At 43.2% G+C, this 13,669-nt stretch overlaps 1 protein-coding gene across 1 annotated transcript in view; it reads left to right on the forward strand.

The window, feature by feature from the left end:
• Window positions 1-13,669, forward strand: part of utp4 (UTP4 small subunit processome component) — a 100,853-nt gene that overhangs the window by 15,871 nt on the left and 71,313 nt on the right. Inside the window, exons 5-6 of the mRNA XM_063067294.1 lie at window positions 8,678-8,889; window positions 13,462-13,633. Of these exons, the coding sequence (XP_062923364.1) occupies window positions 8,678-8,889; window positions 13,462-13,633 (384 nt within the window). The remainder of the gene's footprint in view (window positions 1-8,677; window positions 8,890-13,461; window positions 13,634-13,669) is intronic.

Genomic DNA, 13,669 nt, shown 5'->3' on the forward strand with positions numbered 1-13,669 from the left:
GAGTTGGATGATCAACCATGATCATAATGAATGGCGGTGCAGGCTCGAAGGGCCGAATGGCCTACTCCTGCACCTATTTTCTATGTTTCTATGTTTCTATAACTGTGCATCTTGGATGTGTACGTAGCCCACTGCTCTACTCTCTCTACACCTGGGGTTCCCAGCCTTTTTTATGCATTGACCCTGCCATTAACTGAGTGGTCTCTGGACCTCAGGTTGGGAACACCTGCTCTGCACTCATAACTATGTGCCATCTCTTGATAACTCAAAAGCTATTTATAAATTTGCGAATAACACCACTGTTGGTAAAATGAGGAAGCAGATAGTGAGATATGCTGGCAGGTTGCTGTTGCAACATTAACTTCACACTCAATAGTAGTCATAGTCATACTTTACTGATCCCGGGGGAAATTGGTTTTCGTTACAGTTGCACCATAAATAATTAAATAGTAATAAAACCATAAATAGTTAAATAGTAATATGTAAATTAGAGGTATACAAGATAATAAGAAGAATAGATAGAGTGGCTAGCCAGTGCCTCTTCCCCAGGGCACCACTGCTCAATACAAGAGGACATGGCTTTAAGGTAAGGGGTGGGAAGTTCAAGGGGGATATTAGAGGAAGGTTTTTTACTCAGAGAGTGGTTGGTGCATGGAATGCACTGCCTGAGTCAGTGGTGGAGGCAGATACACTAGTGAAGTTTAAGAGACTACTAGACAGGTATATGGAGGAATTTAAGGTGGGGGCTTATATGGGAGGCAGGGTTTGAGGGTTGGCACAACATTGTGGGCCGAAGGGCCTGGACTGTGCTGTACTATTCTATGATCTATAAATTATGCCAGGAAATAAGTCCAGGACCAGCCTATTGGCTCAGGGTGTCTGACCCCCCCCCCCCCCAAGGGAGGAGTTGTAAAGTTTGATGACCACAGGCAGGAATGACTTCCTATGATGCTCTGTGCTGCATCTCGGTGGAATGAGTCTCTGGCTGAATGAACAAGAACAAGAAATTGATTTTGGACTTCATAAAAGGGAGGTCAGGAGAAAACAATCCAGTGCTTGTTGAAGGGTCAGTGGTCGAAAGGATGAGCATGTTCAAGTTCCTGGGCGTCAACATAGATTGAGTAGACTGTATCTTTTTCCCCAGGGTTGAAATAGTTGAAATGTCCAATACCAGAGAGCGTGCATTTAAGGTGAGAGGGGAGTAATTTTAAAGGAGGTATGAGGGTCAAGGTTTTTTTTATGCAGAGTACTGGGTGCCTGGAAGGTACTGCCTAGGGTGGTGATAGAGCCAGGTACATTAGAGAGTTTTAAGGGATGTTTAGATAAGGCACACGAATGTGAGGAAAATTGAAGGATATGGACATTGTGTTGGCTAATTTCACTTGCTTGATACATCACCATGGGCCGAAAGCCTGTTCCCTTGCCATACTGCTCTATGATTTGTTAACATCTTGGCAAATCTGTTGATGCAATCATGAAGACAGCAGCAGCCCTACCTTGTTAGGAGTTTGAGGAGTTTTGGTCTGTTACAAAAGAGGCGTGTAAGTTTCTGTAGATGTTACATTCAGTCATATACTGGTTGAATTACCACCTGTTTTGGAGGCTTCATGAACAGGATCACAAGTCTGTACAGGGTTGTAAAGTCAGCCAGCTTCATGCCGCGACTCTCCCCATCATCAGGGAAATCTTCAAAAGGCGTCATCAATCACTAAGCACCCTCACCTTCTGAGACCATAAGACATAGGAGTAGAATTAGGCCATTGGCCCATCGAGTCTGGTCCGCCATTCAATCATGGCTGATCCTTTTTTCCCTCCGCATCCCCTCACCCTGGCCTTCTGCCCGTAACCTTTGATACCATGTCCTATCAAGAACCTATCAATCTCTGCCTTAAATACACCAGACGACCTGGCTTCCACAGCTGCCTGTGTTAACAAACTCCACAAATTCACCACCTTCTGGCTAAAGAAATTTCTCCATGCCTGTTTTAAATGGGCGCTGCTTTATCATGAGGCTGTGCCCTCTTGTCCCAGACTCTCCCAACATGGGAAACATCCTTTCCACATCTACTCTGTCTAGGCCTTCCAATATTCGGAATGTTTTGATGAGATTCTTCTAAATTCCAGTGAGTACAGACCTAGAACCATCAAACGTTCTTTATATAATAATACTTCCATTCCCAGAATCATCCTTATGAACCTCTGAACCACCTCCAATGAAAGCACATCTTTTTTCAGATGAGGAGCCCAAAACTATTCACAATACTCAAGGTGAGGCCTCACCAGAGCCTTATAAAGGCTCAGCATCACGTCCCTGCTCTTTTACCCTAGACCTCTTGAAATGAATGCTAACATTGCATTTGCCTGCCTCACCACCGGCTCGATCTCCAAGTAAACCTTTAGGGTGTTATGCATAAGGACTCCCAAGTCCCTTTGCATCTCAGATTTTTGGATTTTCTCCCCATTTAGAAAATAGTCTGTACATTTATTTCTACTACCAAAGTGTATGACCGTGCATTTTCCAACGTTGCATTTTATTTGCCATTTTCTTGCCCATTCTCCTAATCTGTCTAAGTCCCTCTGCAACCCATTAGTTTCCTCAACACTACCTACCCCCGAACCAATCTTCATATCATCTGCAATCTTTGCAATAAAAGCCAGCTATCCCATCATCTAAATCATTGGTATACAGCATAAAAAGCAGTCCCAACACTGATCCTTGCAAACACCACTAGTCACTGGCAGGCAAACAGAAAAGGATCTTTTTATTTCCACTCGCTGCCTCCTACCAATCAGCCAATGCTCTAATCATGCCAGTAATTTTCGTGTAATACCATGGGCTCTTAATTTGCGAAGCAGCCTCATGTGTGGCATCTCGTCAAAGGCCTTCTGAAAGTCCAAATATACAACATACACTGCATCATTTTTTATCTATTCTACATGTAACCTCCTCAAAGAATTCTAACAGGTTCATCAGAGTTAAGAAAACCCTATGGACTTTGTCCTATCTTGTCTTGTGTCACCAAGTACTCTTGGACTTGGTCTCATAAGCCACTTGAGAGCCCATAAGTAGATCAACAGAATGAAGACCATCATCCTCGACCTCGAGGGATAGCCACGACGACGACTCTGTAAGCTCATCCTTAATAATTGACTCCAGCATCTTCCCCATCTCTGAGGTCAGGCTAACTGATCTATAAATTTCCTTTTTTCTGCCCTCCTCCTTTCTTAAAGAGTGGAGGTACATTTGCAGTTTTCCAGTCCTCTGGCACCACGCCAGAGTCCAATGATTTTTTTGAAAGATTATTACTAATGTCTTCACAATCTCTACCGCTACTTCTTTCAGAACCCTAGGGTGTAATTCATTTGGTTTGGCTGACGGGTGTATCCTTAGGTTTTTCAGCTTTTTGAGCACCTTTTCCTCTGTAACAATAACTGCATTCACTTCTGTTCCCTCGCACCCTTTAACATCTGGCACACTGCTAGTTTCTTCCACAGTGAAGACTGGTGCAAAATACAGAATTAGTTCATCTGCCATCTCATCGTCCCCATTATGATTTCCCTTGCTTCATTTTCTAGCAGTCCTATATCCACTTTCATCTCTCTTGTCTTTTACATACTTGGAAAAATCCTTTACTATCCACTTTGATATTGCGCTGTCATATTTCATCTTTTCCCTCCCCGTGATTCTTTTACTTGATCTCTGTTGGTTTTTAAAAGCTTCCCAATCCTCTGTCTTCCCATTAATTTTTGTTTTGTTGTATGCTCTGTCTTTTGTATTTACATTAGCTTTGATTTCCCTTGTCAGCCATGGTTGTACTATTTTGCCATTTGAGTATTTCTTTGTTACTGGAATACATCTATCCTGCACCTTCCTCATTTTTCCCAGAAACTTGCTTTATTACTGCTTTGCTGTCATCCCTGCCAGCATCTCCTTCCAATTTACTTCGGCCAACTCTTTCCCATTCCATTACTCCGCTTAAGCACTGAACATAGAACACAGACATCTACAGCTTATTACAGGCCCTTCAGCCCATAGTGTTATGCCGACCATGTAACCTACTCTAGAAAATGTCTGGAATGTCCTTGTCGCATAGCCCTGAACTTTTCTTAGCTGTATGTACCTATCTTTGAGTCTCTTAAAAGACCCTATTGTATCACCTCTACCACCATTGCTGGCAGTGCATTCCACACACCCACCAGTCTGTGTGAAAAAATTACTCCTGACATCCTCGCTGTACCTATTTCCTAGCGCCTTAAAACTATAGCCCCTCGTATTAGCCATTTCAGCCCTGGGAAAAAGTCTATGGCTATCTACACAATCAATGCCTCTCATCATTTTATACACCTGTATCAAGTCACCTCTGGTCCTCTGTCACTCCAAGGAAAAAAGGCCAAGTTCACTCAAACTATTTTCATAAAACATGCTCTTGAATCCAGGAAACATCCTTGTAATTCTCCTCTGTGCTTTTTCTATAGTATCTGCATCCTTCCTGCAGTGAGCTGACCAGAACTGAGCACAATACTCCAAGTGGAGTCTAACCAAGGTCTTATATAACTGTAACATTACCTCACGGCTCTTGAACTCTGTCCCACTATTGATGAAGGCCAACACACTGTACACCTTCTTAACAGTATTGGACACTCAAAGCTACTGCACAGGTTGACAATGGACACGGACCCCAAGATCTGTCTGACCCTCCACACTGCCAAGAGTCTTATGTTTAATATTATATTCCGCCTTCAAATTTGACCTACCAAAATGACCCACTTCACACTCATCTGGGTTCAACTCCATCTGTCACTTCTTAGCCCAGTTCTGCATCCTGTTGATGTCCTGCTATAACCTCTGACACCCTCCAGTCTATCTACACCTTTGTGTCATCAGCAAACTTACTAACCTACTCTTCTACTTTTTCATCCAGATTATTTATAAAAATCACAAAGAGGAGGGGTCTCAGAACAGACCCCTGCTGAACACCACTGGTCACTGGCAGGCAACCAGAAAAGGATCCTTTCATTCCCACTCGCTGCCTCCTACCAATCAGCAAATGCTCTAACCATACCAAAACTTCCCTGTAATACCATACACGAGGAAATCTGCAGATGCTGGAATTTAAAACAACACACATAAAAATTGCTGGTGCTGCCTGTAATACCATGGACTGTTAACTTGGTAAGCAACCTCGTGAGTGGTACCTTGTCAAAGGCCTTCTGAAAGTTCAAAATATACAATGTCCACTGCATCCCCTCTATCTATCCTACTTGTAACCTGCTCAAAGAATACCAGCAGGTTTGTCACACAAGATTTTTCCTTAAGGAAACCATGCTGATTTTGTCTTATCTTGTCCAGAAGTACTCCATAACCTCATCTTTAACAGTTGACTCCAACATCTTCCCAACCATTGAGGTCAGGCTAACTGGTCTATAACTTCCTTTTTGCTGCCTTCCTCCTTTCTTAAAGAGTGGAGTGACATCTGCAATTTTCCAGTCCTCTGACACCATGCCAGGGTCCAATGATTTTTGAAAGAGCTTCACTAATGCCTCCATAATCTCTGTCGCTATCTCTTGCAGAACCTTCGGGTGCAGTTCATCTGGTCTGGGTGACTTATGTACCTTTAGGTCTTTCAGCTTTTTCAGTATCTTCTCCCTTGTAGTAGTAACTGCACTCACTTCTCCTCCATCACTCTCTTCAACATCTGGCACACTGCTAATGTCTTCCACATTGAAGCCTGATGCAAAATACTCATTTAGTTCATCTGCCATCTCCTTGTCGCCTGTTATTATTTTTCCAGTTTCATTTTCTAGCAGTCAAATATCCACTCTCATCTTTTATTTTACTATCCACTTTGATATTATTTGCTAGCTTGCTTTCATATTTCATCTTTTCCCTCCTAAAGATTCTTTTTGTTGGTCTCTTAAGTTTTGAAAAGCCTCCCAGTCCTCTATCTTCCTGCTAACTTTTGCTTTGTTGTATGCCCTCCCTTTGGCTTTTGCATTAGCTTTGACTTCCTTTGTCAGTCACATTTATACTATTTTGCCATTTAATTACTTCTTAGTTTTTGAAATGCATCTAACCTGCTCCTTCCTCATTTTTTTTCCAACTCTTTTCGCATACAGCTGTAATTTCCTTAACTCCACTGCAATACTGCTATGTCAGACTTTACTTTCTCCCTATCAGATTTGAAGTTGAACTCATTCATGTTGTGATCACTGGCTCCTAAGAGTTCTTTTACCTTAATACAACCATGTACCTTAGGTTACATGGTCAGCACAACATTGTGTGCTAAAAGGTCTGTAATGTGCTGTAGATTTCTATGTTCCATGTTCTCCCTAATTGCCTCCAGAGCATTACATAACATGCAATCCAGTATAGTTGATCCCCTAGTAGGCTGAACGACAAACTGCTCTTAAAAGCCATCTCGTAGGCATTCAACAAACTCGCTCTCTTGAGGTCCATTACCAACCTGTTTTTCCCAATCGACCTGCACATTAGAATCTCTCATGATTATTATAACATTGTCCTTTTGACATGGCTTTTCTGTTTCCCCTTGTTTTCTGTGGTCCACATCCCAGATACTGTTGGGAGGCCTGTATATAACTGCCATCAGGGTCCTTTTGCCCTTGAGTTTCTTAACTCAACCCACAAGGTTTCAACATCTTCTGATCCTATGTCATATTTTTGTAACGATTTGATGCCATTCTTTACCAGCAGAGCCAAGCCACCCCCTCTGCCTACCTTCCTGTCCCTCCGATACAACATGTAACCTTGGACATTCAGCTCCCAACTACAACCATCCTTCAGCCGTGATTTAGTAATGGCCACAACATCATACCTGATGATTTGTAATAGAGCAACACGATTATCCATCTTATTTCTTATATCTGTGCATTGAGATATCACACTTTAACTACTGTATTTCATACCCTTTTTGATTCTGCATCCCTAATGCACTCATACTCACCCTGCTGGCTGCAATTACGTCCCATCATCTGCCTGTCCTTACTGACCGTCTGACTGCATGCTATCTTTTTTACTATCCATCCTATCCTGAATCCCTTCACTCTGGTTCCCAACCCCCTGCCAAATTAAATTAAACCCTCCCCAGCAGCTCTAAAATAAACCTACCTGCAAGAATATTGCTTCCTCTCAGGTTCAGGTGTAACTCGTCCCGTTTGTACAGGTCATACCTTCCTCTTGAGGTGATCCCAATGATCCAAGAACCTGAAGCACTGCTCCCTGCATCAGCTTCACAACCACGCATTTCTCTGCCAAATCATCCTGTCTACCCTCACTGGCTTTTGGCTCAAACTTACTATCCTTGAGGTCCTGCTTCTCAGCTTTCTGCCTAATTCACTAAATTTTCTCTTTGGGACCTCTTTTTTTTTTCCCTTCCTATGTCATTGGCACCAATATGTACCAAGACATCTGGCTGTTCTCCCTCCCTCTCTAAAATGATGTAGACACAGTCCGAGACATACCTGACCTTGGCACCTGGGAGGCAACATACCATCTGGGTGTCCCGTTCATGTCCACAGAATCTCCCATCTGTTCCTCTGACTATTGAGTGCCTTGTCACTACCCTTCCCCTCTTCTCTCTCTTTCCCTTCTGCACCATGGACCTATGCTCAGTGCCAGTAACCCAGTCTCCATGGGATCCCCCAGGGAGGTTCTCCCCCACAACAGTATTCAAAACAGTATACTTATTGAGGGGAATGGCCACAGGCATGCACTCCGCTAAATGCCTATTCACATTTCCATTTCTCCTGACAGTTACCCAGCTACTCATCTCCTGCAACTTCGGAGTGACTATTTCCTCGGGACTCTCATCGATGATCTCCTCACTGTGCCGTAGAAGCCAAAGTTCATCCAGCTGCTGCTCCAGATACCTAACATGGTCTTCAAGGAGCTGCAGCTGGATGCACTTCATGCAGAGGAGGGGGAAAAAAAGGGAACCTTCAGAGAAACTTGCCCAGAGCCAATGCCTCTTCTGAGCCAAGGACCTCTGAGCAAATGCCTGACACTCCTACTCTCACCACTGGCCACCCCGATTGTCCCTTCTGTACTTCTTTTAAATCGCTGTGCTCTGCACCCACAGCTGATTGGTCCACCAGAATAAACCTGAACACCCGTGAAGCTCCTTTTAAACCAGCATCACCGACCTGCAAGAAACCTCATTGCTGTGCTCTGCTCCTGCCACTGATTGGGACAGTGAAAATGAGGCAGGCCCTCATCTTAAACACAAAATAATCTGCCGATGCTGGGGTCAAAGCAACACTCACAACGCACTGGAGGAACTCAGCAGGTCGGGCAGCATCAGTGGAAAAGATTGGTCGATGTTTCGGCCGAAATGTTGACCGATCTTTTCCACTGATGCTGCCTGACCTGCTGAGTTCCTCCAGCGTATTGTGGGTGTTGCTCAGGCCCTCATCTTGTTGCTTTCATCAGGAAGGAGGTTCAGGATTCCATAGACACACACTCAACAGTTCAGAAACAGCTTTTTCCTCACTGCCATTAGATTTCTGAATGGTCCGTGGTTTTTTTTTTGCAATATTTATCACTCTTGCAACATGTAGTAATTTTTATGTCTTCCATTGCCACAACACAACTAATTTTGCGTTAAAAATCAGTGATAATAACCCTGTGATTGGTTGTGATGATATCATTTGTTCTCTGCAGGTCACTGCACACGCCATATTCATGTGGATCGAGGTGATAAAGTTTATTACAATAAAAAATGTGTGATATGGAGCATCAGTTTTCTGAGTGATTACTCCATTGTAAGTGCAGACTCATTGGGGAAAATACAGTTCTGGGATTGGAAGACAGGCACTCTGCTGAAAACACATCCTGTCACCAAGTGTGATGTGATGTCATTGACTGTGAATGAGGTAAGTGAACCATTTCTCTGCCTGTAACTGGTCTGCTCTGGTTTGCTTCCAATGATTCAGATTAACCACTCTCATTTGTCGTATAGTACTTTGCAAAAGTCTTGGGCACAAATATATTGCTAGACTTTAGCACAGTACTGTATTTGTTAACATGGAGTGCAAAGCATGTTTATAAATTTGGCAGGAGCAGAGGAAGTTGAGACACCGCAGGAGGGGTATGGGACGTGTGGCAGAGAAGGAGTGCCAGAAGCAAGGGATGGCGTAGGTGGAGACACCAGGCAAAGTCATTTGATTCCAAGCACTTGGTTTATTGATCAATATCGAATGTCACTGGTGCTTCCCACTCCCTCCCCTCCTTCTTTACCTGATCCCAACCATGATTCCCCTCTCCTTAAGATCATAACACATAGGAACAGAATTAGGCCATTCAGCTTATCGAGTCTGCTCCGCCATTCCATCATGGCTGATCCACTCAACTCCATAAACCTGCCTTCTTGTCATATCCTTTGATACCCTGACCAATCAGGAAACCATCAACTTCTGCTTTAGATATGCCCACGGACTTGGCCTCCACTGCAGTCTGTGGCAGAGCATGCCACAGATTCACTACTCTCTGGCTAAAAAAAATTCCACCTTACCTCTGTCCTAAAAGGTTGCCCCTCAATGTTGAGTCTGCATCCTCTGGTTTTGGATACCCCCACCAGAGGAAACATCCTCTCCACATCCACCTTATCTAGTCCTTTCAACCTTTGGTAGGTTTCAATGAGATTCTCCCACATTCTTCTAAATTCCGGTGAGTACAGGCCAAAAGCTGCCAGACACTCCTCATATACTAACTCCTGTGTAGCACCAATCTTATCTCGCGTGACCAGTTGCCACATTCTTTGAGAAAATCAAATTACATAGTGCTACATTAGGTGCTAGTAGGCCATCAGAAGATTCTAGGTATTCCAAGGAAGCAGTGAATAGAAACCATACACTTCTAGAGATAAGGTTTGTTTATAAGAGAAAAAAAAATGTACAAAATATTTACATGAGCAAGAACAATTCAAAATTCCAACATTCTGTTTAGGTTCCAAATCTTAGATATCAAACCAAAACAAATTCCTTTTTAATTAGAATCAGTGAGATTCCTTTATTACTCTAACGTCTCTAGCTAATTAGATCGATTCTTAAGTATTATAGTTAACTTCAGTTTCAGGTCCAGGCAGTATATCTACAAGTTTAAATTCAAATTCAAAAATTATATATACACTTTAACTCCTTTCGCGACAATTCACCAACATCACAACCTTTGAACAAAGTAAATCTCATTCAGTAAGTTATCAGTCTTTGCAAAAATGATCAGTTCTTGCAGAAAATCAAATTCAGATTCTTCGCCTGAAAATAACCTTGTACATCCAGAGTATTAAATCCTCTGCGTCATTACACATTTCGTTCCTGCACTGGTTCATCATACCTTGGGTAGCTTGCCATCTTCTTTCGTGGTTCATTGGAATGAAATAGTTGATCATCCACGGCAAGTCAATTCACAAACTTGTACAAAAAACTTGACCAAATCCCTTGGTATGATTTTACAGAACTAATTCCCGACTGCACGGATCTTGAACACTCATCTCTACTGATAATTGTCTTGTAATAGCTGTTGCATGTTATAGCCATAGCTTCAATAAAGCTTTTATCGCAATTGTCTCTCCTCCAGTGGTTTCACCCTGAGGTTTTCAAATTAGTAGGGTAAAGATACTCACTACTAACAGTTCATGTCTTCAGCTTCTAATGGTTGCTGCATTTCTGTCCTTGTCTGTGCCTGTGTCAGCCACGTCCACTCGCGCATACCGTTTTTTTTTTCAAATTCTCTTTTTTTTAAAAAAAAACCTGTAAACCTCGTTTTTCATCCCTCCGTAAGTGGAGCTTTCTAACATTGCGTCTTTGGGTTTAATTAACCTGGGTTACATCTTCATTCCCGGAATCATCCTCGTGAGCCTCCTCTGGACTCTCCAATGACAGTACATCCTTTCTGAGATGTGGGGCCCAAAACTGTTAAAAATATTCCCAAGTGCAGTCTGACTAGTGTCTTATAAAGTCTCAGCATTATCTCCTTGTTTTTATATTCTATTCACCATGAAATAAATGCCGATATTGCATTTGCCTTCTTTACTGCAGACTCAACCTGTAAATTAACCTTCTGGGAGTCTTGCAAGAGGACTCCCAAGTCCCTCTGTACCTCTAATGTTTGAATTTTCTCGCCAATAGGCTGCACTATTGTTCCTTTTACCAAAATACATTGTCATACATTTCGCAGCACTATTTCATCTGCCACTTTTTTTGCCCATTCTTCCAATTTGTCTAGGTCCTGCTCCAATCATATTTCTTCCTCAGCTTTACCTATGCCTGCACCTATCTTTGTATCATCCGCAAACTTTGCCACAAAGCCATCAATTCCATTATCTAAATCATTGACAAGCAATATGAAAAGTAGCAGTCCCAATGCTGACCCTTGAGGAACGCCACTAGTCACTGGCAGCTAACCAGAAAAGGCCCCTTTTATTCCCACATGCTGCCTTCTGCTTGTCAGCCATTCCTCTATCCATGCCAGTATCTTTCCTGTAATGCCATAGGATTTTATCTTTTTAAGCAGCCTCATGTGTGGCATCTTATCAAATACCTTCTGAAAATCCATGTAAATGTCATCCACTGCTTCTCCCTTGTCCATCCTGCTTGTTACTTCCTTGAAGAATTCTAACTGATTTGTCAGGCAAGTCTTCTCTTTACAGAAACCATGCCGACTGACTGAATTTATCATTCGTCTCCAAGTACCTGGAAACCTCATCCTCAATAATAGACTCCCATACTTTTCCAACCACTGAGGTTAGGCTAACTGGCCTGTAATTTCCTTTCTTTTCCCTCCTTCCCTTCTTAAAGAGTGGAGTGACATTTGCAATTTTCCAGTCCTCCAGGACCATGCCAGAATCAAGTGATTCTTGAAAGATCACGACTATTGCATCCGTTAACTCTTCAGCAACCTCTCTCAAAATTCTGGGATGTAGTCCATCTGGTCCAGGTGATTTATCCTCCTTAATACCTTTGAGTTTGCCTAGCACTTCTTCCTTTGTAATAGCAATGGCACTCCCTCCTGCTCCCTGACACTCAGGGTCCTCTGGCACGCTGTTGGTGTCTTCCACAGTGAAGACAGATGCCTAGTACCCATTAAGTTTATCTGCCATTTCTTTGTCCCCCATTACTATCTGATCAGTATTCTTTTCCAGTGGTCCCTATATCAACTCTCATCTCCCTTTTACTCTTTATATAACTGAAAAAAACTTTTAGTATCCTGCTTTATATTATTGAGTAGTTTGCCCTCGTATTTCATCTTTTCTCTTTTTATAGCTTTTTTTAGTTGCCTTTTGTTAGATTTTTAAAGTTTCATGATCATACAACTTCCCTTTCCTTGGCTTTAATGCATTCCTGCCCCAGAAAAGGTCCCATTTATCCAGAAATCTGAATTTGTCCCCGGTCCAATTCGTAGCCACACATTTATCTGCCACCTCCTTCTACTCACTGTTGCATGGCACAGGCAGCAATCCGGAGATTACTACCCTTGAGGTCCTGTTTCTCAGCTTCCTTCTTAATTCCTTGTATTCTGTTTTCAGGACCTCATCCCTTTTCTGGATATTGTGGGTGTGTTCAGAAACATCGTGGGCCCTAGCACCTGGGAGGCAAACTACCATATGTGTTTCCTTTTTGCATCCACAGAATCGTGCATCTGTCTCTCCCCCCTCCCCCCCCCCGCAACTATAGAGTTCCCAATCACTGCTGCCATCCTCATCAGTTCCCTACCTTTCTGAGCCACAGGGCCAGACTCTGTGCCAGAGGCACGGTCGCTGTTGCTTCCCAGGTAGGTCGTTCTCCCTCTTTTCCCCCCCCCCATACTCAAAATGGTTTACTTATTGTTAAAGGGGGCGCCATAGGGGTGCTCTCCTCTGTTTGCTGTTCTCCCTTCCCTTTCCTGACAGTTACCTGTTTGTCTGTCTACTGTAGCCTTGGGGTGACTATCTCCCTATAGCTCCTGTCTATCACTGCTTCACTTTCCCTAACAACTTGATGGTTATCGAGCTGCATCTCCAGTTCTTTAACACGGTCTCTAATGAGCTGCAGCTCGATGCACCTGGTGCAGATGCGGCCATCAGGGAGACTGGTAGTCTCCCGGAAAGCCCATGTCTGACTCCCAGAACAGAACACTAACCCTGCAGACATGTCCCCCACCTTTCTTTCAAAAGTTAAAAGCCCCCTAGCCCCATTCCCATTCCCAGTCCACAACAGAGACCCGTATCAGAATCAGGTTTATCATCACTCACATATGTCATGAATTTTTTTTTTGTGACTGCAGTGCAGTACAATTCATAAAGTTAGTGCAGTGCAGATGTCTCAGATACCTTGGCTGTATATATGTGCCTTAGACTTTTGTACTGTTCTTTACGTGCTCCACCTTGCTACTTAATTTGCACACAGTCAGGATCGTAGTCCACGCTCTCACTTAGGGCTCTATTGTGTTTGGAACTTTGCTCCCTGTAGGCTGAGGACAGCATTGCTGTGGGGACGGCCGAGGGAACTGTTGTCCAATTCCAGAGGCTTGATGTAAGATCAGAAGTTGCTGGTTCTCAGTGGGTTCGTACGAAGACATTTAAGCATCACACACACGATGTGAGGGCTATTGTTCACGCCATGTCTGCCCTTGTCTCTGGAGGTAAGTTGATAAGACCTTAGTGTGGCTGGTTAACAA

The sequence above is a fragment of the Mobula hypostoma genome, chromosome 14 (assembly GCF_963921235.1).
Source record: "Mobula hypostoma chromosome 14, sMobHyp1.1, whole genome shotgun sequence".
NCBI lineage: Eukaryota > Metazoa > Chordata > Chondrichthyes > Myliobatiformes > Myliobatidae > Mobula > Mobula hypostoma.